General features: G+C 45.6%; 1 protein-coding gene across 1 annotated transcript in view; it reads left to right on the top strand.

Annotated features, from left to right (window-relative positions):
- PLCH2 (phospholipase C eta 2) overlaps nt 1-26750 on the top strand; it is a 308320-nt gene that overhangs the window by 10706 nt on the left and 270864 nt on the right. Inside the window, exon 2 of the mRNA XM_048518901.1 lies at nt 8334-8847. Within this exon, the coding sequence (XP_048374858.1) occupies nt 8760-8847 (88 nt within the window). The 5' untranslated portion in view covers nt 8334-8759. The remainder of the gene's footprint in view (nt 1-8333; nt 8848-26750) is intronic.

The following is a 26750-nucleotide window of genomic DNA, read 5'->3' as shown; positions in this document are numbered from 1 at the left end:
TAAGAGTCTGTTGCTCATGTGGAGGAGTGGAGTGGAGTGGAGTGTTCTCCAGATTAGCCCCTCCACTGCTCTTAACCATTACACCACATTGGAAATGGCAAACCACCTCTCAACAGTATTCTTTTCCAGAGTTCTGCAGTGGTTAAGAGCAGGTGGATTGTAATCTGGAGAACCAGGTTTGATTCCCCACTCCTCCACCTGAGTGGCAGAGGCTTGATGCGTTTCTGCACTCCTACATTCCTGCTGGGTGATCTTGGGCTAGTCACAGTTCTTCAGAACTCTCTCAGCCCCACCTGCCTCACCAGGTGTCTGTTGTGGGGAGAGGAAGGGAAAGGATCTTGTAAGCCAGCTTGAATTTCCTTATAGGAGCGAAAGATGGGGTATAAATCCAAACTCCTCCTCCTCCTCCTTCTTGCTTAGCATTCACTCCACCCCTGAGCCATGTTCCCTCCAAATGTTTGCTGATCACTTAGAAGACATTCTCTGTAATCCCTAACCAGCCTTGCCATTCATTATCTTTTTACTGTGTAGGAAAAAGCTTTACCTCCCAGCAGACTACGTAAACAGCCTGCATCATTAACTGTCCCTATGCACTTGTTGGAGGCTTACATCTAGATCAGTAAACATTGCTCACTAGTATGTGCTAAATTTTATGTGGCTTTTCCACAAATGCCCAGCACCTTTCATTCCCCATTTTTATGGGCTGTCATTTCCCTTCTATCGTGTTTTACACTTTACGGCAGTCATTTGTCATGATGGATAACCAAACCTTACGGACCGAGAAAATTTTGCAAATGCCTTTGGCTATAAATACTATTTATACAGAATACACTAAAGGGGAACGAGTGGGGCTGAGCTGCAAAGAAAAGGGGCACATGAATGTAGAAGGAACCACACGAATCAATGTCCGTAATAGCGGACTTTACGTAGCCCAGTGCAGGCAAGCAAAACAATGAACGGAAACTCATACTGGTCAGCGGCGATGCGTACGCGTGTTTTAAATTCTTATTTTTTTTTTAAAAAAAAATCTTTGAAATGTTGTGTGTGTTTCATCCTGAGCCTTTTCTAGTCTGTGCACTGTACATGTTTCTTAATTCAGAATGTTTTTATAAGGTGCTTTTGAAACAATCTAGTTAATTGGACTTTTATGTTTTGTGGCCTTTGCCTCCTGGTGTTGCTTTGTTAGCCTCCTTGAGTCTGAGGAGATAAGGCAGGGTACGAAACTTCATAATAAGCAAACAGACAGGGCTGACTGGAGTGGCGAGCATCCCTGAGCAGCTGTGGATGGAGGCCTTGGGGCCCAAGGACCAGCTGGCTACTGTGTGGCTGAAGAAATTATGCTCCAGTTCAGCGTCAGTTGTGAAGGCACAGTGTCCCCCGCAAAAGACTGGACCTTCCCCCCCTTTCTTTGTATGTGCCTTTAGCAGCATTTCACTGGGGTTTGTGCAAAAATGGTTTTGTACAGCATGCACGTTGTGCTGGGTCAGTATTTGGGGGCAGAGGGCATTTTGCTCACAGCCCAGCAAAACTGGCAGCCAACCCTGTTGTTGCAGAATCCACAGCCGTGTCCGAACAGAGGCATCTGTTGCCAGCTCAGGTTTTGGAAAATTCCTGGAGATTTGGTGATGGAATCGAGGAACCTGGGTTTGGGAAGGGCAGGGACCTCCAAAGCAGCCATTTTTCTCCAGGGCAACGTCTCTTTACTCTGGAGATCAATTGTAATTCTGGGAGATCTCCAGGCCCCACTGGAAGTTGACAACCTTAAGATAAGTGCAATGTAGTAGTCACAGTAATGGACCAGTATCTGGAAGATATGGTTTCAAATACCCGCTCTGCTACGAAGCACTCTGGGTGACTTTGAGCCAGTCATGTTTGCTCCCTCACAAGAAGAGAAGAAGAGTTTTGGATTTATACCCCACCTTTCTCTCCTGAAAGGAATCTCAAGGTGGCTTACAAGCTCCTTTCCCTTCCTCTCCCCACAACAGACACCTTTTTGAGGCAGGTGGAGAGTTTGGAGAGAACTGTGACTAGCCTAAGGTCACCCAGCAGGAATGTAGGAGTACGGAAATACATCTCGTTTCCCAGATAAGCCTCTGCCACTCAGGTGGAGGAGTGGGGAATCAAACCTGGTTCTCCAGATTAGAGTCCACCTGCTCTGAACCACTACACCATGTTGGCTCTCAAGGTGGCTGTATGGAAAACTGGAGAGAGAAAATGAGCGGGGAGCTGTCCCGAGCAACTTGGAAGGAAGGCAGAATCAAAATGTGCCGGTTGAACCCTAAGTGAGAACGCTGGATTAAAATCTGGCTCAAGCTCCCAAAACTGCTATGTGCAGGGAATGCAAGAATGCAAGAACAACCGTAAAATGGTTAAAACAGTGGTTCTCAACCTTCCTAATGCCGTGACCCTTTAATACAGTTCCTCATGTTGTGGTGACCCCCAACCCTAACATTTATGCATTTTACAGATAGAGAACACTGATGCAGAGAGTCTTAGGCGACCCCTGTGAAAGGGTCGTTCGACCCCCAGGTTGAGAACCACTGGGTTAAAATGTGTTGTGTAAATCTGGTTATACCCCCGTGCATTAGTCCATAAGGCCATGAAGATACACTGCGTAGCATCAACTTCATTCTCTTCCCTTCCCCACTCAGCCCTCTCACTGAAGGCATCTGCTTTCCATCCCGGTCTTCTCAGTATGCTCAATTATGCCAGGGTCGTGGCCTCGGTTTTTTGCTTTAAAAACACCCTATAGTCCCGTAAGCTTTTGGAAACATTTACATACAGATTGTGTCAGCCATTCCAAAACAAAAATTTAAGAAAAGAATATATAATCAAAAGAGAAAGCGCCACTCTATGATAATGCAGAAGCCTTTTCTGATCTAAATTATAATGCTGGATGATAATGGTCGGGGAAAGATTGCGTTTAGCCGGAATCGCCTAAATACAGCCTTTTCCAGGGATTTTGCATTTTAACTTGTGGTGGCCTGAATGCTTTCCTAAGAATGGGAAAAGATTGGCTGTTGTGGGTTTTCCAGGCTGTGTGGCCACGGTCTGGTAGTTTCAGCTCTTAACAGTGGGCGAATGGGGCAGGCCAAGTGAGCTTTGGGTGAGCGGGCCGGAGCAGTTTGGTTCACAGGATGGGAAGTGTCATGATAGCCTGTTTCTTTTTGCCACTAATTCCAAGATCCATTCAACAACAGTGGTCACAAATTGGATCCATGGCTTTCTGCATGCCATGAATGTTTTCTAACACCGTATTATATAGTCTTTAGGAATTTCAGAGAATCATAGAGTTGGAAGAGAACTCAAGGGTCATCAAGTTCAACCCCCTACAATGCATGAACACACAATCAACCCCTGACAGATGGCCATCCAGCCTCTGTTTAAAAAGCTCCAAAGAAGGAGACTCCACCACACTCCGAACAGCCTTGTCTGTCAGGAAGTTTTTTTCTGATGTTTAAATGGAATCTCTTTTCCTTCACCTTGAACCCATGACTTCTGGTCCTAGTCTCTGGAGCTGCAGAGAACAAGCTTGCTCCCTCGCCAACATGACATCCCTTCAGCTATCTAAACATGGCTATCATGTCACCTCTGAGCCTTCTCTTCACCAAACTAAACATCCCCAGCTCCCTAAGTCTCTCCTCGTAAGACATGGCTTCCAGAGCTTTGACCATTTTGGTTTCTCTCCTCTGGACCCGTTCCAGCTTGTCAATGTCCTTCTTTTGGATTATTCATACAAGCCAGTTGATTCTTGTTTCATTTAACCATGGCTTTCTGCATGCCATGAATGTGTTCTAACACCATATTATATAGTCTTTAGGAATTTCATAGAATTATAGAGTTGGAAAAGGTTCATTTCATTCTTGTTATTTAACTGGTCTGTCCCTCTTGAAACAGATTGCTTCATGAAGTCTCCATATGTGAGTTTTACCCATTTTGGTGCTTCAACCGCCTACTTTTGAGGCTTGTTTGGAAAATGCAGTTGCAACTTGTCTGGACCTGCGAGATCTCTTGAGCTGGATTGCCTGACGGATGGGCTTGTGCTGTGCAAATGAACCCGCCGTGTTGGGAACAGCAGCTGTGTTGAAAATTTGTGTGTGCGGTGTGGCGTGGGGGGTAGAAATCTCTGTTTCTTGGGACTTTTAAAGTATATTGTTCTTTCCGGTCTTTTGCTTTTTGATCTTCCTTCGCTTTCGTTGTGCCTCTTGATCCGACAAATCACATTTGCTGTGTGCTCTCCTCGCTTCCTGCCCCCTTCCCCTGTTTCTTCTGAGCAGTCTATGCATTGTTAACTTCTGTATTATTTACTCCAAGATGGGAAATCGGAGCTGCTCTAACCCCTGACTATACTCTATGCGGTGACTGTCTAAATACAACTGGCAACTTTACCTGTGAGGCTTTTAATGTTTTCTTCCCACTGATCAAGAACAAAGGTGCAGGTCTGCTTTGAGTAATGTGATACGCAGGCTCTTCAATGTTCATTGGCTGGCGTTAAAACTCTCTCCCCACCCCCTCCTGTGACTGTTGCAAGTGCTGAGATGGGAGAATGGGTTTGCAGCATGGGCCAGGATCCCAGTGGGGGCTGAACAGTTGTCATCGAACTATGGCCCCTTCTGGACATGCAGAATAATGCACTTTCAATCCATTTTCAATTCACTTTGAAGCTGGACTTTACTGTGCAGAAGAGCAAAATCCCATTTCAAACAGTTGTGGAAGTGGATTGGATGTGCATTATTCTGCGTGTGCAGAAGGGACCTGAGTGGTTTGAAGCGCAACAACCAATGTTGAATGTGGTTTTGAAGCTGGTCACGGAAGCAGCCCCACAGTTGGGACTGGATGGAAGCTAAAGCTCCCAATAGAGGCAAAGTGGAGCAAGGTGGCCACCCTGTTGCTATGACAGCGAGAGCATACGCCTTTGGGTCACAGGAGATAGATCTGAAGAACCCCAGACTTATGAAAGATGTATATTCTGTAGTTTTGCAAGACACACCAATCATGCAACATTTGGGGAAGGAACGGATGTCAGCATCTGGTCGCCTGAGTTTGAAGCCACTTGATGGCACTTAAGACATACATAGCCATGCGTAGAGTTGGGCTGTTAATTAGATTACACGGTAATTGGGCTTGCGCTCATTACCATGCAGCCTAATTAACTCGGCGTTTTCTCGCATGCAAATGCAATCAGTCGATCTGATGGCTAAAACAAGATTAATCAACTAAGACCTCTTTAACTAGGTAGTAGCGTCAATCTCCATGATTAGCCATCGTATGCATTTCTGCTATGGAGCCATCTGTGCAATGGCGCTGGCCTTTGGTGAGAGCAAAAGTTTGCTAGTTGTGCCCTTGCGACATGGTTATGTAAGCACAACTGTGAGGAAACACATCTGAAAAATCAGTACTGGGGACCTGTCTTCAAGAAATCCTTAACCGCCATTGCAGTTACAAGTGTAATTCCAACTGTCTTAATAATTATATGGTGGAACTGAAATGGATCTAAATAGACTAGGGTCCCTTCCGCATATGCAGAATATTGCACTTTCAGTCCACTTCCACAATTGGTTGTTGTGGTTTTTCCGGGCTGTGTGACTGTGGTCTGGTAGGCCAGGCCGAATGGGGAAGGAGGAGGGGTGTGGGGTGATTTTCCACCCCCCACCCCCACATGACCGAACGGCAGCCCGTCTGGGGCATATGACCCCATATGTCCCCATGGAAGCTTTGCTTCTGCTCTCAGTTGGGTGACCCTGGCAAAGCTACCTGGCTTGAGCTCTGCTTCTTCCCAGGGGCCCACTGGAAGTTTCCCCTTCAAACCCAGTCTTCCAATAAGCCCCTCTTTACATTAGATTAATCTGACGTGTCTGTGTGCCCAAGAAGTTGGAAATCACTTCATTGTTTTAGCGATCCTTTATTGTCCATCTTTTCTACTGCTTGGGGGAAATTCATTGAAGCAGACCACGGAGGAGGGGGAAGCTCGTGACTAGAGCAAGGAAAGGAATTTGTGTCCTACACTGGAGGTGGGGGAAAAACAGTGCTGCTTGTTGCCTCCTGAGCAGCACATTGTTGCAACAAGTATGGCATCCGTCTCCCCGACACAATTACCTTGCTAACAGCGTCTCGGCAGGCACCCTCCCCGTGCTGAAGTTCTCTCCAAAGCTACATCGTCTCATTCATATTAAAGACGTGTCGAGACAAGATGCGAGGGCTCGGCAAATAATTGGCGAGGGCCTCATCTGGTAGCAGCTGCACAAATTCCTCATGTGAAACGTTGGGAAATCTGAGCAATCAAAGAATAAATGTCATGAATATGTAATGATGGCTAAATTAACACATCGTGACTCAGTTCACCACGTTATGACTCAATTCATCTGTTACAGCAAACGATGATTGATGAAGCTTCCCTGTGTATAGGCATAATGGCTGGATTGATAAAGTGATTGACTGGCCAATCGGCAACTGTGGCTTGAAGCCTGGTTCGTGCTAACCGTGGTTTAGCATGTATTTGAGGTGGCAGTTCAGTTCTGGCTCCGCCTCCAAAGGATTGCTGCCTCACAGAGGCCCCTTCCACACATACAGAATAATGCACTTCCAATCCACTTTCAACACTTTTTGCAGCTGGATTTTACTGTGCGGAATAGCAAAATCCACTTGCAAGCAATTGTGAAAGTGGATTGAAAGTGTATTATTCTGCATGTGCAGAAGGGGCCAAAGAGTGAACTTATGAACTTGGTAGGAAAAAGCATGGAAAAACCAAATCCACTTCAAACCAGGGTTTGTCTGTTTTAAGTTTGGATTGGAAACTCAAACCAGGGCTTGGGGTTTAAACCATGGTTCTGTGTAATGCCTGAACTAAACTTATGAACCAAAAAAGATATACAAAAAGGTAATTGTTGCAACGAAAATTGGCAATTGTCTGTACATGATTGGAATAACACTTGTGAAATCGGTATGTATATGGCTGCAACTTTTGTTTTTGATAATCTTTAAAAATTAAAGGAGAACAGCTGGTGGAAGCCAGAAGTGACACAATAGCTCTCCTTTGTTTTCTGCTGATTTTGGGTGAGAAAAGAATTTGTGGAGGGACAGGAATTAAAAGGAGACGCAGGTAACTAGGAAAGGAGATGAAATAAAGGGACCCATATAGTTGGTGGCAGCTGGAATTGATTTATAATTTCTTTAGAACATTCAGATCTTGATCATTAAGCGTTAATATATTTTGAATAAGTTATCAAAGGCTTTCTCTCTCTTTACCGAAATGTAAACATTGCGTAGAGTAGGAAATACAGAAGAGACATAACAGAGAGGCAGCGAAATGGAATGTAAAAAATGAATCATTCAACCAGGTGCATGAGAGACATACTAAGTCTTACTAAGCATGAGCAAACATACATTAGACATGAGTGGAGTGAAGTCATTTTGCTGCAGTAGAAGCAGAAGTGTTTGCTTGTGGGCCATTATTGAATAGAATTCCAATGTGCTGGCTTAGCTGTTGAGACATTTCTTATTGTGGGCATTTCCGTGTCAACGCAGAAAGCCCTACGGCGGATAGTCAAGGCTGTGCGGTTCTCTATGTGCATGCCCTTGTCAAACCCAGCTTCTGGCCAAGGAAATCCAATTCCGCCATCCAGATAGCTCATAAATCAATCAAATGCATTCACACCTTTGATAGGTTTCTAAGAAGCAAGGAGAGATTATCCCCACCCCACCCCCACCCCCAATACAGAATCATCCATCCAAACCTCAGCTAAGGTGACATTTCAACTGTAGCCCAGTTTTGGGATCGGAAAAGGCATGTCAGCAATTCACTTGGGACTTTACTGTTTCAGAGTTTTCTCAAAGATATGTTGTGAATGCAGCTGGTAATAACAAGATACATGTAATGGGTTCAGGGTGAAGGAAAAGAGATTCCACCTAAACATAAGGAAAAACTTCCTGGCAATAAGGGCTGTTCGACAGTGGAACAGACTCAGAGGCGTAGCAAGGGGGGAAAGCACCTGATGCACTGGTGCGTCCTCCGCCCCACCCCGTAATGCCCCCACAACGCCCCCACAACGCCCCCGCAATGCCCCTGCCACACCCCCACAGGGGCGCACCCCTGTGCGTCACACCCCCTCTCACCCCCTTGGAACTATGCCTCTGAATGCACTGCCTCGGAGTGTGGTGGAGTCTGGAGGTTTTTAAAGAGAGTCTGGATGGCCAACTGTCGGGAGTGCTTTAATTACATGTTCCTGCACATAATTTTTTTTTAAAAAAGGTCGAATACACTTTTTAATAGTTACGTTAAAATCAATAATTGCCCCATAATTCTTATTTGTGTGTGTTGCGATGTTGTTTCTCAGGTGTATAACTTGCCGAGGAAAACAAGAGAGTGGAGGAGGTCGCCCTCAAGCATCCAATAGAAAACGAGCACAGGGCAAAAGGCATCGGAGGAAGACAAAGCCGATAGGAGAGTTTGTGGATACCTACCTGTTTATCCTTTGCCCTCCAAAGCAGAAAGACTGGTGGAAAATTGGACTGAGATGAGTTCCTTTGCTCTGGTTCTTGGAATCTAGGACTGGGTTTTTTTTTTCTTTCTTTCAAAGGAGACCTGAAGTTCTGTCTAACCATAGAAGAAACCTTCACTTCCACTGGATGATGTTCTTGCTAGGACCAAGTGTTCTCTGTGAAATTCCATGGTGTTTTCTTCTAACAACTGCACCCGTACAACTTGAGCAGCTCGAGAAAGCCTGATCGGGAACCGCCTGAGGCTCTCCATTCCAGAAACCATGTTGGCCGATCCAGGACATTCTGAGGCCTCTTCAACCAAATCTCAAAACTGCTGCCATTTCCTTTCTGCGAACAGCATCAAAGCAGGTAAGACAAATTTGACTACCATATCAGATTACTGTAAATGACTATTTGCTCGTGGCGAGCCAAGCATTGCCTCTGTTGTCGAATTTATTGTCATCGTGTGTGGTTTGATTGTGCAGTGAGAATATTGTGAGTTTATTGCATGAGGCAGATAAGTTCTTCAATATTCTTTGTTTAAATTTGGAGGCCAAATTCTTGCATTCTAGCCCATTCAGCTTGAAGCCAAATACAGAAAGGGAATGAGTGAGAAGTGTCCTAGTATGGAAGCAGCCTCAACAGCTTATCCTTTACTCCTGATTATATGTGTGTGTCCCAGTGGCACAGAGTCGTGCTCCATCTTTGCAGAGGCATAGCTCCAAGGGGATGGGTGGTACGCATCCCTTTGGGGGTTTGGCGAGGGTGCGGTAGGGGTGTTCCGGGGTGGAACGGGGTGAAGGATGCACCAGTGTACCGAGCGCTTCCCCCTCCCCCCCGCTACGCCTCTACATCTTTGCAGGTTTAAGGGAGCTTCAATAGGAATTGCTGCATTGCCCCTAGTGAATTCTTTCGTACATCTTGAAAGACCTCTCATTCAGCTAACCAGGTTTAATTTGTGGGGAAGCCCTTTAAGGGAACAGAACTGTGTTAAATTCTCTTGCTGCAACCCGAGACATCTGTCCTTGCCTGCCTCTGTGTTGCTGCATACTTTGCATTCTCAGGATGTTTGCTAACAAAAACATAGGAAAGTCAAGCCACTTGACTTCAAGTGGGTGTAAGGACTTCTTCTTTATGATGGAATTTGTATCCTCTTTCTTCTAGATTCTGGTGTGTTGCATTCATTCTTGCCATATGACCAGGTGCATTTGGGTACTGGGAATGTTCTCTTGTTTTATGTCTCTGCTCCTAGACAGTCATTGTGTTTTGTCAGCTTCTAAAAAAAAAGTGTGCCAAAGAGACTTCAAGTTTAATTATGTTAGTAATTTGGGATACTGTGCATTCTTTTGCATGATTCCCGTAAGGTTACTGCAGGGTAAAAAATAGCATCCCTTCTTACCCGCCCTGAAGTCTGCTTGTATGAACAATCTCATTTAAAATCCCGATTGATATTTTTATGATGCTGTTGATTGAAGGGGGAAGATGCTGATGAAACCGAGGCTTTGATAAATAGCTAATGTGCAGCACAAGGAGGGCTTTGTTTGGAAATTGCCCTGTATAAACTCGGAGGGCAAAACGGCATACCATCTAACGTTCTCCAAACCCCCCTCCCTGGCCTGCTCACTCCGTTTTGGCAGAGCTTTGTTTTGGTTTTGGTTTTTTTAAAATTTGGGCGATGTTCATGCTCAGGTTATTAGTGGGCAACAGAGACAGCTGGCCTGGTCCCTGTGCTGGGGAGGTCCTGACTATGCCCCCCCCCTCAAAGAAATGGAATAAGAAGTACAGGTTTCTGCCATTTCTTTTGCCTACGTGGTCTGGGACTCAGGCAGGTGGCTTTTGTCACTGCTTGTGGCTCTTGCCCACCTTGCACAGGGTCCAGTAGGGGTTGCAGGAGTGGCTGGGGCAGTGAGTCTCAGACCCCATTTTTGGACTTTTTTCCAGGGCTCCAGAGTCACTATGGCCCCTTCCGCACATGCAGGATAATGCACATTCAATCCACTTTCACAATTGTTTGCAATTGGATTTTGCTATTCTGCACAGTAAAATCCAGCTGAAAAGTGCATCGAAAGTGGATTGAAAGTGCATTATTCTGCGTGTGCGGAAGGGGCCATAGTTATGGCAATCTGAGTCTCAATTGGCAGTTGTCCTCTGGATGCACATATTCTACTGCACTGTGTTACTTTTAAATTGTGGTTCACAATACTAACTCCCTGGTCTTGCTGGGTTGTGTTACTTCCGAATTGTGGTGCACAGTATTATATCTCTGGTATAAGATGAAGGGACCCTAGAAGACCCAGGCCCGCCATTTCTCATCTGATCTCAGTGTTACCGCGCTGCCTGGTAACTTTTAATAGCTCCAGACCAACCAGCTCTTGGCAGCGCAGGGGAACACAAACGGGACCCGACACAGCGAGTATAGTGATTAAAAAAGGATTTTATTGAGATGCTGACCTATGTGTCAGCACCTCCGCACCACGGCAACTGCAACCGCCTAGCAGCTTTACAACATCTTAAATACCCTTTCCCCTGTCGGGAATCCAGGAGAAATACAAGACAGCCTACAACCATTCATTCCCAAAATACATGGCAACCAATCATGCAGCTACAATACATGGGAACCAATCAAAGTCTGATGGGCAGTCCTTTCTTGAATTTCGCGGCTGGAGTAGGGCGAGGTGATGACGTAGGTACTGGCGGGAAAGACACAAAAGAGTCCTTTGGGTATTTGGGGTCAGGAAGCGAAACTTAACGATGATGGCCCCCTTATCTGCCTGCGGGTGGGATTAGGCAGATTAAAGCGCTTCTTCTGGGGTCCCTTTGTCAGCATCTATTCTGGGTTTTACAACTGAAAGGAACGTGCCCAGATGGAGCAGGGGTAGATTCCTGCCTTGAGCCAAGGAGGTTCCATGCAAACACATTTACAAAAGATAACTATAATTCCTACTTTCTATCTAATACAGAGTTGTTCCTACCTATCTTATACGGAAATAAAACATTGTTCCATCTTTATTAAACTCAAGACCAGAGGTGGAATAAAATCACTTCTGGCTCCGCTATCATCAGAAACCAAACTGTCTTTGGAGACGGGTGGCTTTTTTGGCTTGGCTCTGGAGGCAGACCAATTTGTTGCAGAGAAAATCCACAGACCTTGTCAACAAGCAATAAAACACAGGGTCTATTATGGCCTTTTCTACATGAGTTGTTCACAATATATCTTCATGCCAAATGCTACTTTTGTTCCGTTAATTCCTCACCTTTTTCCTTCTGTTTTGTTCTAAAAATGTTTTAACTTCATTTTCTTGTGTTGTTTTTCTGAGTACTTTTACCGCAATGTTTCCTTCCATCCATTTCGAAGCCAGCTTTCCTCGAGCTTGTGATCATATTGAAATGATCTTTCTTTCTCCACCCCATCAAACACCTGGTCCTTATCTACACCCCCATGTAGTCTCCCAACTTCCCCTTCAGCTATTTTCTCCTCCCCCCAATTCTCCATTTTCAAAAGGAACTTATTATTTTTCACTCTTCTGCCAAATCCAATTAGTGATACAAATTCACAGCACAAACACAAGCCAGGTTGATTGTGTCAACTTCGTCAATTTCATCTCAAGTTGGTGATGTAGTATTAAGACAAAGATACATTGTGTCTGCAGTTAGGCACAATTGAAATTGACAAGGGAAGTTACTTTTGCAGGGAGAAATTGACATGGGACTCCCAAAATAACCAGTGAGTGTTACTGCCACTTAATTTGCTTGAAAAATGTGGTTTTCTGTGTATGTGTGGGGTGGGCCATGTGGTCCTCTTCCTTTAGCTAATGGCACCAGATTTTTTGTTTGTTTGTTTGTTCTGGCTTCTATTTTCTGCAAACACCTTGAAAAGGAGCAAGTGAAATTGACAAAGGAAGTTGCTTTTGCAGGAAGAAACTGACCCAGGACTGCCTCAATAACATTACCGCAATTCTAATTTGGCTGGATAATGTGGTTCTTTGTATGTGTGGACGTGGGCTACATGTTCCGGCTCTTTTAGTTAATGGCATCTGTTTCAGGAGTTGTTTTGGCTTCCCTTTTGGGTCAGTAGTTCTCATTAGTAGAAATGGAGACTGAGGCATTTTTGAATTGTCACTACAAAATGTAACTGTTATTGTATTTTATGTTGATGTTGTACACCACCCAGAGGCCTCCGAGGATGGGGCGGTATACCAAATTGAAATAATAACAATAACAATAATAAAAGTGACCATCATCGACACAGCAGTTCCTGGTGACAGCAGGGTCATTGAAAAAGAACATGAGAAGGTCACTAGATACTGCGATTTGAAAATCGAGCTTCAGTGTCTATGGAACAAACCAGCTGAGGTCGTCCCAGTGGTAATCGGCCAAAAACACTAGGGCAGCACTTGAAACATCTTCAAATTGACAAAATTGACATCTGTCAAATTCGGAAGGCAGCCCTGCTGGGATCCGCACGAATACTACGCCGATACATTACAACTTCCTAGGCCTCTGGGTGAGGCTCGAATTGTAATGAAGGCCAACAACCAGCTAAAGATCTGGCAGCTGTGAAATCTACAATAATACACAGTCCTAGATGCTTGGGAAGTGTCCGACATGTGATGTAATACAAAATCCAGCATATTGATCTTGTTTGCTGTGTATAACTGTTTTTGTATCAATATAATAATCATCATCATCATCATCATCATCGTCGTCGTCGTCGTCGTCATCATCATAGACCACCTTTGTGAAAGGAAGAAAAAGGGGTGAGGGTTATTCTTCTGTGTTATGGGTGACGTCCCACCCCCATCAGGAATAATACATTTTTAGTAGTAGCACGTGGGGAAAAAAATGCAGCTGCAGAAACAAGGGGGAAAACTCCCCAAAACTTCAGGGGGAAGGAGGTGTGCGGAATGATTTCACAGAAAATGTTTCCAAGACACAAAGCTTGGCCACTGGGAAAATCTGGGATAAGCTGCGCATGCAGAAAAGGCCTGTTTAATCTCCAGCAGAGCATTTTAATGACTGAAAGCTTCCCTGGTGATGGTTTGAAATGTATTTGCTTGAGCAGACCTGGCTGCCCTTGAATGAGCAACTCTGCGACTGGATAATTGAATGGGCGATAAATATCCTTGTTGTTCTCAAAGGATTTGTTAATTAGCTTTCTTTTGTGTGCAAAGTGGCGGCAGCGAAGAGTCCAACTGCAGAATTGTGGATTATTTGCATCGTGTTTTGTTATGTCTGTCCAGGGACATGCAGTCCTCGCTTTGGTGAGGGTTTTATTACCGTGCGGAAAATCACGAGCTCTGGTCATTGTGGGGATGGAGAAATGTGGGTGCCTTTGGGGAGTTGCTTTCAAATAGAACACACCTGGCCACTCCCTACCTGGAGTTCAGGGCACTGCAAGATGTCTAATCTTAGAAGGAAGAGAAAGGCTCTGGATCAAAAGCAGAGCATCTGTTTTGTATGCAGAAGGTCTCAGGTTCAGTTCCTGTGGGACTCACTGATATAAAGACCACTGCCAGCAAACAGTTTTGACCTTGCTGGACCCATGATATGATAGCTGGGATATATTTAGGTAGTGAGCCAACTTCTGGAAGAACAGCCACGTTGATCTGCATCTCCCTTTGTCATGAAAGGGAATGTGGAATTTATGCTATGTGGCCTTTCAGTGGTACCATCAGGTCACTTGTTGGAGCAGATACATTATTGCATCGGCCCTTGCTTTGTTTTGAAGTCCCTGTGCCATTCCTTTAAACTCTGGTAATACCTTGAAGTCAACAGTCACCATGGCAACTGGCTGCAAAGGGATGCAGCCAAGTTTCGACTCAAAAGAAGAGTCCAGGAGCTCTGCTTCTGGCGTTGCAGACATAAGAGTTGCCATTAGGATTTTTGTGGGTGGGTGCATGTGTGCTCTGCCTTGGCCTTATTGTGAAATGGAGCATGCATAATGGTGGCCGGGGGGGGGGGGGGGGTGTTACACTTGAAGGGGGAGGCATTGGAGGAAGTATAAGTTGCAGTGTCATTCATGGGGTGCCTTTCTGGTGCAATCATTTAGTGCGCAAAATCCAGGCAAGACCTCACCTGGAATATTGTGTACAGTTCTGGGCACCGCAATTCAAGAAGGATATTGACAAGCTGGGATGTGTCCAGAGGAGGGAACCAAAGTGGTAAAAGGTCTAGAATCCATGCCCTACAAGGAGAGACTTTGGGAGCTGGAGATGTTTAGTTTGGTGAAGAGAAGGTTAAGAGGTGACATGATAGCCATGTTTAGATATTTGAAGGGATGTCATGTTGGGGTGGGAGCAAGCTTGTTTTCTGCTGCTCCAAAGACTAGGACCAGGAGTAATGGGTTCAAGGTGAAGGAAAAGAGTTTCTACCTAAACATCAGAAAAAACTTCCAGACAGTTAGGGCTGTTCAACAGTGGAATGCACTTCCTGGGAGTGTGGTGGAGTCTCCTTCTTTGGAGGTTTTTAAAGAGGGGCTGGATGGCCATTTGACAGGAGTGCTTCGATTGTGTGTTCCTGCATTGCAGGGGGTTGGACTTGATGGCCCTTGGGGTCTCTTCCAACTCTATGAGTCTGCGATTCTAAGAGGTATGCCCCTAGACCTCAAATAACCACCCATTTGATGCAATTGTTGCCTGTTTGTCTCCGTTGTCTGCAATCTGGGTTCCTCCCTGTGCCTTTCTCTTTCCTTTTGTTTCCAAATTCCTTGCAATCACCCAACTCTGTATTTTTCTTCCACCATATATTGTGAGAATGGGTAAAACACACACAAATGTGAAGTACTGAAGTAACACAAATGTGTCCCCGTGGTGTCTAATGACCATGGTACCACAAAAGTGTCCTTGTGTTACCTAAAATCCAGGTAGATTGCTGCTTTAGCCTAATACGATTTCTTGAGGAATAGCAGAAACTGCTAAGGGAATCGCATTTCAGAAGATATCACTGTAAAGTGTCCTAGCTTCCCTGCAAAGATTTCTAGGAACGATAGTTTGGTGAACAGGCCAAGGAATCTCAAGAGCAGCAGTGGCGTAGGAGGTTAAGAGCTCGTGTATCTAATCTGGAGGAACCGGGTTTGATTCCCAGCTCTGCCACCTGAGCTGTGGAGGCTTATCTGGGGAATTCAGATTAGCCTGGGCACTCCCACACATGCCAGCTGGGTGACCTTGGGCTAGTCACAGCTTCTCTAAGCTCTCTCAGCCCCACCTATCTCACAGGGTGTTTGTTGTGAGGGGGGGAAGGGCAAGGAGATTGTAAGCCCCTTTGAGTCTCCTGCAGGAGAGAAAGGGGGGATATAAATCCAAACCTTCTTCTTCTTAACATTACATCGTCTTCTTCCTCTGCAAAAGTCTATTCAGAGTCTGGCTTTGTTAATAATTCCTTCTGGAAGGAGAAGGGCTAGGAAAAAAATGTGGAAAGTTCATGGAGGTTTTGTGTTTCTGCGCTGAATGGGTGACACCCGTTCATGGATACGGAGGATGCAAGAAAGCAGCTGTGTGTGCCGACAGGAACAGCTGGGCCAATTTCTGTAAAAAGCACTTTGAACAACAAAATGATTCCTCCGCTAATGAAGTCAATGTGCTAAATCCGTTATCCATGGACTAAATGGAGATTTTCATTTCTGGGTGAAAAAAAAAAACTTCTCGCCCTAATTTTCCCATTAGTGAAGCTTTTTGTATTCATAGCGGCCTTTTCTTTTATTTATGCCTAAAATGCAAATAGATGGGTCTCTTACAATCTCCCGGGAGGATGGGGGGATGGACGGGACAGTATTGCCAGAGACGTCCACTTGCTGAAATCTGTGAAACAGGCATAAGATATAAAGCTCATTTAAAAATATTAATTTGCCTGACCTTTTGTACCAGGTGCGCCTTTAGAAAAACCAAACCCTTTTCTACGTGCTATTAGCCTAGATTTTTTAATTCCCTTTCATGGAGGTTTCAAGAAGTAATGGATGATTTGGGTAGGCTACCTCCTTCCTTGATCATCATTTGGGTGCAGATCCCGGATCTCCCATCTTTTAAAGAACACGACGACAACAACAACAACCACCTTTATTTGGCATTTAAAAATAGGTTCTAGAGCATGCCAGGCATTTTTGAAATACAAATCAAGAGTACATTCAAAGTGCAGACAAGAAGACTGTATATAGTAGTATACATTACTTAGAAAGTTCTGTCACTTGTAAAAGAAATTTTGCTACTTTTTCCAAGAGCATGACATCTGTGTTGTTTAACAGAAGCTTCACAACAGAGCAGTCAGAGTCACTTTCAGATTTGTCTAGGGCCAGCATGGGAGAGAAATTCCTAATGCCCACATATCTCAGACAGTCAAGAATAATGTGAGCAAGAGTCTCCACTTGATTTTTACCGTGTGGACAAACCCGATCCTGGAGAGGGATGGATAAGTAATGACCCTTTGTAATGGCCGATGGGAAGGCATTGGATCTGGCCCTTGTGCTGAGCCATCTATGTTGGGGTTCAGTTAATAATTCAAGATATTTGGCTATGTGCCCCTGTTTCGGTATTATTCCAACAGAGAGGGGTGAGCATGATTTATTTGCTTGCCCCAACAAGATATGATCTTCCTGTTCTAGAAGTCTACTTTTTAAGGTTCGGAAAATCTCTCTGGGTGTCAGCATACAGAGATCTTCAAGTAATAAAAGAACACGACAATTGCATTTCAGGTACACACAACACCCTAGTTCAGGGGTAGGGAACCTGCGGCTCTCCAGATGTTCAGGAACTACAATTCCCATCAGTCTCTGTCAGCATGGCCAATTGGCCATGCTGGTAGGGGCTGATGGGAATTGTAGTTCCTGAACATCTGGAGAGCCGCAGGTTCCCTACCCCTGCCCTAGTTTGAACCAAGGTAACACGCGAAGAGAACAGAAGTCAAATCCTTCAAACCTCCTATGATTTTGAAACCCAATTCTCCTCCTGAGTGACAAGAAATTCCTGGAGATTCAGGAGCAAAGCCTACAAAGGGTGGAATTTTGGGAGAAGAGGGCCCTCATCCAGGAAGTGATGTCATAGAGTCCACCCTCCAAAGCAGTCATTTTCTCCAGGGGGACTGAACTCTGTGATCTGGAGATCATGTTAATTCTGGAAGATCTCCAGGACCCACCTGGAGGTTGGCAACCATCATTGGCAATGTGCTGGCTTAGCAGGGCTGCCAATCTTCTCCCGTGGCACGCCTGTCATGCTGCTCAGTGGCCTCATGCCAATTTCTAGCTGTCGGGATGTCAACACAGACTTCATTTATCCCAAGGTAAAACCACCAAGCCTCACAGAGTTTGGCTTCTGTAGAGAAGCAAATTTTCAGATCAGAAGCATGCAGTCAAAGCTCAGATGATTTCATTATGCTTTTCTTTCCAGCCGCTTCTTTTGTGCGGTTCTGTGCCAATTATGGCTTTGGTGATATCGCAAAGCTTATCCTCATATCCGGTAGCATTCTCTGCCTCCCTGTCTCTTGTAAATTGGGTTTGGAAAGGATTTGAAAGCGATAATAAGATCATAGAAATTTAGAGATGGAGAAGATATATTTAAAACCTCTCTCTCTCTTTGCACACCCCAAACCTATTCTCCCTCATCTTCGTGCCTCGTGTGTGCTTTATTAAATAAAGGAGAACAATTCCGCCCATTTTCAACATTATTTTCATTGTCTTTTGCTTTTTAAATTTTGCGGCTCAGGCGTAACTACTTTGCAGAAGGACATTTTGAAACAACAAGCAACTTGTTTACAGGGGAAGCAAATATTTTGCTGGTCAGTTTAGGCCTGGGGGTGGTGGAAACTGAGTAGGAGGGAAATTATAAGATCTACCCCCCTGTAAATGGGTCAGGCAAATATAAAGGGACTGCTGTGGCTTTTTTTGTGCATTCCACAAGCCGTGGGCCATAGGGTGGCCATCTAACAGCCAGCTCCTTTCACTGTGGCCTCCGTGCCTAAGATTCCATGTCAGATGGCAGGCACCCACCAGAGTGCCTTAGATTTCTCAGTGTTTTCCAATTTAAAGTGATAGTTCGGCTATGTTGACAGACTCATATAGAGCCAGCGTGGTGTAGTGGTTAAGAGCAGGTGGATTCTAATCTGGAGAACCAGGTTTGATTCCCCACTCCCCCACCTGAGTGGCAGAGGCTTATCTGGTGAACCAGATGTGTTTCCGCACTCCTACATTCCTGCTGGGTGACCTTGGGCTAGTCACAGTTCTCTCAGAACTCTCTCAGCCCCACCTGCCTCACCAGGTGTCTGTTGTGGGGAGAGGAAGGGAAAGGAGCTTGTAAGCCACCTTGAGTCTCCTTACAGGAGAGAAAGGTGGACTATAAATCCAAACTCTTCTTTTCCTTCTTGTTTTCAACTATGCCTCCCTCCCAATTTTTAGGATAGGGCAGTTGGAGTGCCGGGATAGTGTTGTTGAGCAGCAGATTCTAATCTGGAGAGCCGGGTTTAATTCCTCACTCCTGGTAACTTTAGATGGGCCAAAATCCCGGCTTTTCCCACACTAAAGGCCAGACTGATCCCACGAGCCCCATTCACAGCTTTCTGATGCCTCCTTTGACATTCCAATAAAGGCAACAGCTGCTGCTCAGTTTGCCAGTGTCCTTCGGGAGGCAGCATTCCCTTTTCTGCATTAATGACAGTGCATGAGTGAATCAACAAAGCCAGTGTAGCTGCACTCTTTTCATTGAGGTTTACAGAGTCCTCACCTGCGGACCAATAATGGCTGAGCCCAAGGGAAAGAAGGCGATGACAGCTTTGAAGAAAGCTGTCTCTCCAGTTTCCCTGACACGTTCCACCCTGACACGTTCCACGTGTTCTTGGATCTGCTGTGGGGAGATCGAAGCTGACGCTGGACAGAAGAAGAAGGCTTCCTTTTGCTTTAAGCAGGGAAGGAGGAAGTTTCTTTTACCAGTGCATCGGTCTTATGGAGAAGTGCTGGTTGCCATTAACAACTAGAATTGCTAAAACCAGTTTGTGAAATTCCTGGAGATTTTGGGAGTGGAGCCGGGGGAAGGCAAGGTGTAATGCCATACAGTCTGTTTTGACAGTCATGCTGTGCGGCACAGCAAGTCACATCCAGAGGCGTATCTAGGAGGGGATACCCAGGGCATATGCCCTGGGCACCACTTTAAGGAGGGTGCCCTTGGCCTCTCGGCTCCCTTCCCACCAAGAACTCCACTCTCCTGTCCAGCTTTAAACTGCAAACTCTGCCCCCAAAGTTCATGTGTACTTTGGAGGCAGCACACAGTCTAACATTTATCTGGGTCAGGCTGCAGGTAAGTGAGGGTGGGAGAACAGTTTTAAGTGCTTGCCCTAGATGCTTTTGCATCGATTCACCCCTGGTTGCATCCTGGTTTGGTGGGGCCAATCCTGGATCCCCACGTCTGAAGGGCAGCTTAAGGCCAGCTAGCCTTCAGCAAGGGTGGGTCCAACTGAGCATGTGATGCAGTGATCCAGGTGAAACTCAGCAGGTCCAGGTTGCATCGACACAGAATGGGAGGAGTCCTGGGTACCTGGTGGATGCTGCTGAATCCCATGATGGAGCAAAGGCCAGACAGAGATGCAATAAAACAATCGTGGCACCCAAAGCAGCTCTGTGCCCTTGGCTTATTAATCAAAGAGCACTTTCCAGAATGAGAGAAAGAGAGAGAACATCGGTTGGGTTTAACCCCCACCACCATGTCTCCTAGGTAACAGGCTGCATCGTTGAGAACTACTGACTTTGATTTGGGGGAAGAAAAGGAATGTGGTAAGAATGCAAACGAAGAGGCTGTTAATTTCTGTCAAGATAAAGGCTATTTTTTGGAAAAAAAATCTGTCAAGGTATGATATGGTGCTCTGTAGACTCTCTCTATCGGCTGTGCCGCATCTGTATGTGGTGACGAAGTCTGATGGATTGACTTGAGGCTGGCAGGTTCACATTCACATTCTGTTTCTCCCATCCCTCATCACTTGCTGGGGATGTGTGGAAGAGTTCTTGATTAGTTATTGATCGATATTGGTACAGGCCTTGTCACTTTTTTTGGGCCCTAGGAGCCTCTCCCAGAATTTAGAAGCCAGGCTCATTTTTCAGCCTTTAGGATGTCATACTGGAATTATTGTTTTGTTTTCAAATGACTGCTTGCATAAAATCTAATCCTGACCCCTTCACCCTTTTGTTCAATTTTACGGCAAAGGTAAAGGTGCAAAATTGGGGTCATTACTGACCTTTGGGTGATGACACCTCACAGTGGTTACTAGATAGACCAGTGGTGGCGAACCTTTGGCACTCCAGTTGTGATGGACTACAATTCCCATCAGCCCCTGCCAGCATGGCCAATTGACCGTGCTGGCAGGGGCTGATGGGAATTGTAGTCCATAACATCTGGAGTGCCAAAGGTTCACCACCACAGAGATAGACTATATTCATGGGGCGGTTTGCCACTCCCTTCCCCAGTCCTCTGCGTACCCCCCAGCTTAGGCTGAATTTACTCGGTACCCACAAAACCACAAGAAACCTACGACTTCCGTGGGATTGAACTCAAAGAGTTGCTTGGGGAGGCAAGAGCTTAGGCTGCAAGAATTACTACAGCTGGCCACTCTATTATACATGGAGCTGCTAAACGAAAATGAGGGGGATCTAAATCCTTGCTGGGAAAAGCAGGATGCGGTCGTATTGACAGTAATGTAGACAAACTGACTTGGATCCAGTTACTATACATGAGCTGCTATTTATCAGTTTTAACAAGCTCTTCTCCCTTGATGGATAGTGGATGGATCCAAAGGTAGTAGATGGTTGGATTTCTTTTCTGCCACCCGCTCAAAGCGTTCACACAGGCGAAGGCCAGGAATCTAACACCATCTTGTTTTGCTTCCAAATTTGTCATTTGTCCCTTTCAATTTTGTTTAAGTTTCTAGATGGGCCCAAAGGTGTTATAATTTTTAAGCGAAATATGTACACTTCTCCCTCCCTCTCCCATTAAAAAAACCCTATTATTTATTCAAATATATTTGAGAAAGGGGATTTAATTTGGGGATCGAGAAGTTTTGGTGACCCTTCTTAGCCTTTCCAGTGTGGTTTGCGGTTTTCATGCATCTGTAGACATTGGTGCAACACCCGCAGATCTGTGCTTGTCCCTCAAAATAAGCGTTGGAAGGCAGCTCCCAGTGGAGCCCTGGTGTTTGCAACATCTGAGAAAACATGTGTGGTTTCATGTGGACACTAGAGGGTGGTGGTGTTCTGCATAACAACAGGTCTTCCTACACCAAGGCGTCAGTAATGGAAGATCTTTGGTTCCAGCAGGAATGTAGGAGTGCAGAAACAAATCCGGATAAGACAGGTGAACTGTGGATTTCGTTGGTGGCCTCCCATTCAAGTGCTGGATAGAGCCATCCCGGTCAATGCAGTGTGCCAGAAGGGTTAATAAAACAGAAGCTTTGGCATTTGAGTCCTGCACCACAGGGCTTGATTCCCTAATCCTCCACGTGAGCTGTGAACTCTTTTTTGGTGGGCTGGATTTGTTTTCTGTACTCCTCCGCGTGAAGGAGGAGTACACCTCTGCCTGGTGACTTTGGCCTAGTCACAGTTCTCTTCAAACTCTCACCTTCCTCACAAGGTGTCTGTTGCGGAGAGAGGAAGGGAAGGTGATTATAAGCTGCTTTTAAAGGTAGAGAAAAGCAGAATATAAAACCTGACTCTTCTTCTCCTTCTCCTTGTTGCTGTTGGATTTCTGGGGCATCTGGTTGGTCGGCACAGGAAGTGGGATGCTGGACAAGATGGACTTTTAGAAGAAGAAGAAGAAGAGTTTGGATTTATACCCCACCTTTCTCTCCTGTAAGGAGACTCAAGGTGGCTTACAAGCTCCTTTCCCCTCCTCTCCCCACGACACCCGGTGAGGTAGGTGGGGCTGGGAGAGTTCTGAGAGAGCTGTGACTAGCCCAAGATCACCCAGCAGGAATGTAGGAGTGCGGAAACACATCTGGTTCACCAGATAAACCTCTGTCTCTCAGGGGGAGGAGTGGGGAATCAAACCCGGTTCTCCAGATTAGAATCCACCTGCTCTTAACCACTATGCTGGCTGTCAGTCTGGTTGAGCAAGACTCTTCTTATGATGTTAACCATCAAAACTGAGAACTGTTGCTTTTCTTTTAAAATCAGAACCAGGGTGTCAGGAAGGAGACTTCTTTGCCAAGTGCCACATTACACAGCTGATACATACTGAAAGATGCTGCACGCACAGCAAGGTTTTTGTACATCAAGCCCACTAGTGTCTGTTCTGACTGTCAGTAGCTTTTCACACCTCCGGCAGAGAAGGGATTTTTGTCTCACCTGCTACCTGAGGCCTTTTTAACCTGGAGGTACTCTGCGGACGAGACTTCCGGTGATCCGAATCAGAGACATGTACTGTTCTACGGGTCGTTTCTCATGTTCCTTTGGAATGCTGACATGTCCACACCGCTGAGTGTTATGCAACTTAGATCTCAATATTTTTTTTAAATTAAAACTGGAACAGCAGGAGGTTTTGCTAGGAAGAAGCTGTGTTGTTGATTAGCCTCTGTAAAACATACATGCATCTTTCCACCCCCCCTGCCCCCCCCACCAATTGACAGCTTTCTGGCTAGCAGGTGCTAAAAGTTTAAAAATAAACAGCCTACCTGGGAAGAACTTTATATGAAAAGCCATAATTCCACCCGCTAGAAGATGTTTTAACTACTCTTCTGAAGAGACTTCCCTCCCTCAGCCAATTCTCTCTGAATTCTTCTTCCATTTTCTTCCAGGCTTGGAGGAACGAAAAAATTTATGTTTGGGGTACACTTTCCATTTGATGCCTGCACTGTTACAGTCTCTAGAATAAGCTGGAACCTACTGTAATATTTCCCCACCAAATCAGCACATAGTTTGTTTGCAGTGCATTGCCAGTGCCACTTCAAAAAGCTGCAGCATCGTGGAAAAAGACGGCCCATGGACCGCAGTACGTTACGGCATCCGAGCACCATGGAAACCGGGAGCCTTCGGGAGGCTGTTCAGAAGAAAGAGCTCTGAAATTCCGATGCAGAAGTGCCAACGTGGCCTTAAAAAAGACCCCCTGCTTCTGCCCAGAACCCAGCTTTGATTTTGAAAACAGAGTGCAAATCGGGCACTGGAAACTGTGTGGTGCCTTTCTGAGCCATTTTTTTTTAAAAAAAGTGATTCATGTTCTCTCTTTCTAAGAGTACATTTCATATTATCCAGCATCTGCCTGGTGAAAACAGAAACATGCTTCTGCTGCACCGGCCAGCGTGGTATAGTGGTTAAGAGCAGGTGGATTCCAATCTGGGGATCCGAATTTTATTCCCCACTCCTCCACCTGAGTGGCAGAGGCTTATCTGGTGAACCAGATGTGTTTCCGCACTCCTACATTTCTGCTGGGTGACCTACTCGCAGTTCTCTCCAAACTCTGTCAAGCTCACCTCCCTCACAAGGTGTCTGCTATGGTGAGAGGAAGGGAATGGAGCTTGTAAGTCACATTGAGTCTCCTTACAGGAGAGAAAGGTGGGGTATAAAACTAAACTCTTCTTCTTCCTCCACCCCCATCCCAAGGCTCAGGCTACCTATGTCTCTGCCCCCTGCAACACTATTACCACTTGTTGGAGGCACCTCCCCCAGCTGTACAATATCTTGGTTTATCTCTACAATATCCAAAAGCCAAGAAGTACTGTGTAAGGGGTTTCAGAGAGTTGGCAAAGCATAACTCCCCTTCCATTCATGCCTCAGCTGTTGCATGGTGCACTTTAGTGATAATACGCTCCCATTTCTATGCATGGATTACAGACTGGTTGAATCCACAGTCTACTCAGAGATTTAGAGGTTTAGAAGAAGGTTCTAGGCTCCAAAAGAATACCAATGCAATGGGGACAGTGCTACAAATTAAGGTTGCAAACCACCAGGTGAGGCCTGGAGATTTCTCAGAACTACAGCTGATCTCCAGTCTATAGAGATGATGAAGAAGAAGAGTTTGGATTTATACCCCTCCATCCTCTAAGGGGACTCAAGGTGGCTTACATACTCCTTTCCCTTCCTCTCCCCATAATAAACCCCTTGTGAGGCAGGTGGGGCTGAGAGAGTTCCCAAGAACTGTGACTAGCCCAAGGTCACCCAGCAGGAATGTAGGAGTGCGGAAACACATCTGGTTCACCAGATAAGCCTCCGCCACTCAGGTGGAGGAGTGTGGAATCAAACCCAGTTCTCCATATTAGAACCCACCTGCTCTTAACCACTACACAACACTGGATCAGTGCCCCTAAGAGAAAATGGCTGCTGTGGACAGGGGACCTTATGGCATTACAGGGGTCTGCAACCTGCGGCTCTCCAGATGTTCATGGACTACAATTCTCATCAGCCCCTGCCAGCATAGCCATTTGGCCATGATGGCAGGGGCTGATGGGATTTGTAGTCCATGAACATCTGGAGAGCCGCAGGTTGCAATCCCTGCATTATACCTTGCTGATGTCCTCTCTTTCCATACCTCCCAACCAAAAATGGTTCTGCCCCCAAATCTCCAGGAATTTCCTAACCCAGAGTTGGCAACCTTGCACTACATCTATCCTCAGTCATGAGCAAAGCAGGCCTTTGCTTGGCTGCAGCCCCAGTTTCTTACAAATGAGCAAATTGCTGGGTCCTTTTTGGCTGTCATGCATTGATTTGACCTCATTAGCAAAGCTTCCAAGTTTGCAAAATGAGCCATTGGCGCAATGCCTTTCTCAGCCAAGCGGCCTGCCCTTTTTGACCTGAAAAGGCTGACCTTGGCCAGCTGACATTCTCACATCATTCCAAGCAAGAGAGGGGGCTTGTGTGTGGTTGTAAGGATGCTACAGAAGGCAATTCCACTTCCCCAGCTCTCAGGAGGGTAACCCTCATTCGGTCCTCTCTGATAGCACCAATTGGGTTGTCAGTGGATGTTTTCGAAGACCTTCCACACTGGCGAACACACACTTTGCGTGGTATCGAGTGCCCCTGTCGGGAAGAGGGATGCTTCGCTGCGTCTGTGAAGCCTCGGGGGCTCAGGGTTGTGAGAAAAGGAATGGTTTTAAAAGTGTCATGGGTTTTTTTTTTTAAAAAAGAACATGAACTCCAACTAATATGCTCGAAGGCAGGCATGTGTGTAGCAGAGGGCAGAGGGGTTTCGTTTCTTGCCCGCAGCTGACAGGCGATCACTTTCAAGATCTCGTGTTCAAGAGCCTGCAATTAATGAACAGAAGAGAAGCTACGGGGGCCTCTGAGAACATCTGTTGATCTGTTGGAGCCAACATGGCATAGTACTTAAGAGTGGTGGACTTTAATCTGGAGAATCGGATTTTATTTCTCACTCTTTCACATGTGTGGTGGACACATATCTGGTGAACTGGATTTGTTTCCACACCATGTCACCTTCCCTCCCATGGATCTTTGTTATTATGACTTGAAATGCCTCTTTCTTCAAGAGGGTTTATAATACAAGTCTGTGCTGGTCAGAAGGCTCATTGGCATTACAAATGCCTTCCCTTCTGTTTATTTCTCCACTCCAGCAACAGGGCAGAGAGTTAACATAAATAATGCAAAAAGAGATTCCAAGGCAACGTGTGAGAGCTCTCCAAGACTTAGATATGCTTCTGTGAACTTCACAGAGATCTGGGAGGTCAAATTTCCCCTTGTCCCCTGTCAACCTGATCAATTTTGCACTGAAACCTTCTTGGGTGGGTACGAGGCATAGTTGCTTCTCTTCAGCAGTTCTACATTTATTTTTATCTTGACAGAATCTTTGACAAGAGGAATGAACGTGAGGCTTATTAGTCACTGGGTGTATTCTGCAGCTCCGGAGAAGTTAGCAAGGGGATGCGTGTGCATGTTTTAATTAATAAGCAAAGCAGTGAGGTCTCTTGTGAGCAGGGAATCAGATTCGTTACATACTAACTGTGCCTCAGTTAGTGAAATTGAGCAATGTATTAGCGCTTGCATATAGTCTGTAATTTATTTGGTGTACTTTGCAGAAGTATATTTAGGAATTTCTTCCCAGCAAGTATCTGCTCCTAGAAAGACATTTCCTGAAAGACAAGGGAAATGCGCAACCAATTCGCTGCAAATATTCATAGACAAAGGAACGTTGTTGTCCAGCAAACGATCTCTGATCTAAGCAAGATAAACACTCTGGGTTTGATTTTAACTTGACCTCCTAGTTTATCTGACTCCTCAGAGACACCCCCATTTTGAAACCTAGATTGATGGGCTTTTGGTTCACTCATGCATGATTGCCAAGGGGTAGCTGTCAGTTACGGAAAAA

This window comes from Sphaerodactylus townsendi, linkage group LG16 (assembly GCF_021028975.2).
Source record: "Sphaerodactylus townsendi isolate TG3544 linkage group LG16, MPM_Stown_v2.3, whole genome shotgun sequence".
Taxonomy (NCBI): domain Eukaryota; kingdom Metazoa; phylum Chordata; class Lepidosauria; order Squamata; family Sphaerodactylidae; genus Sphaerodactylus; species Sphaerodactylus townsendi.
This window is presented reverse-complemented; position numbering and strand designations above follow the sequence as displayed.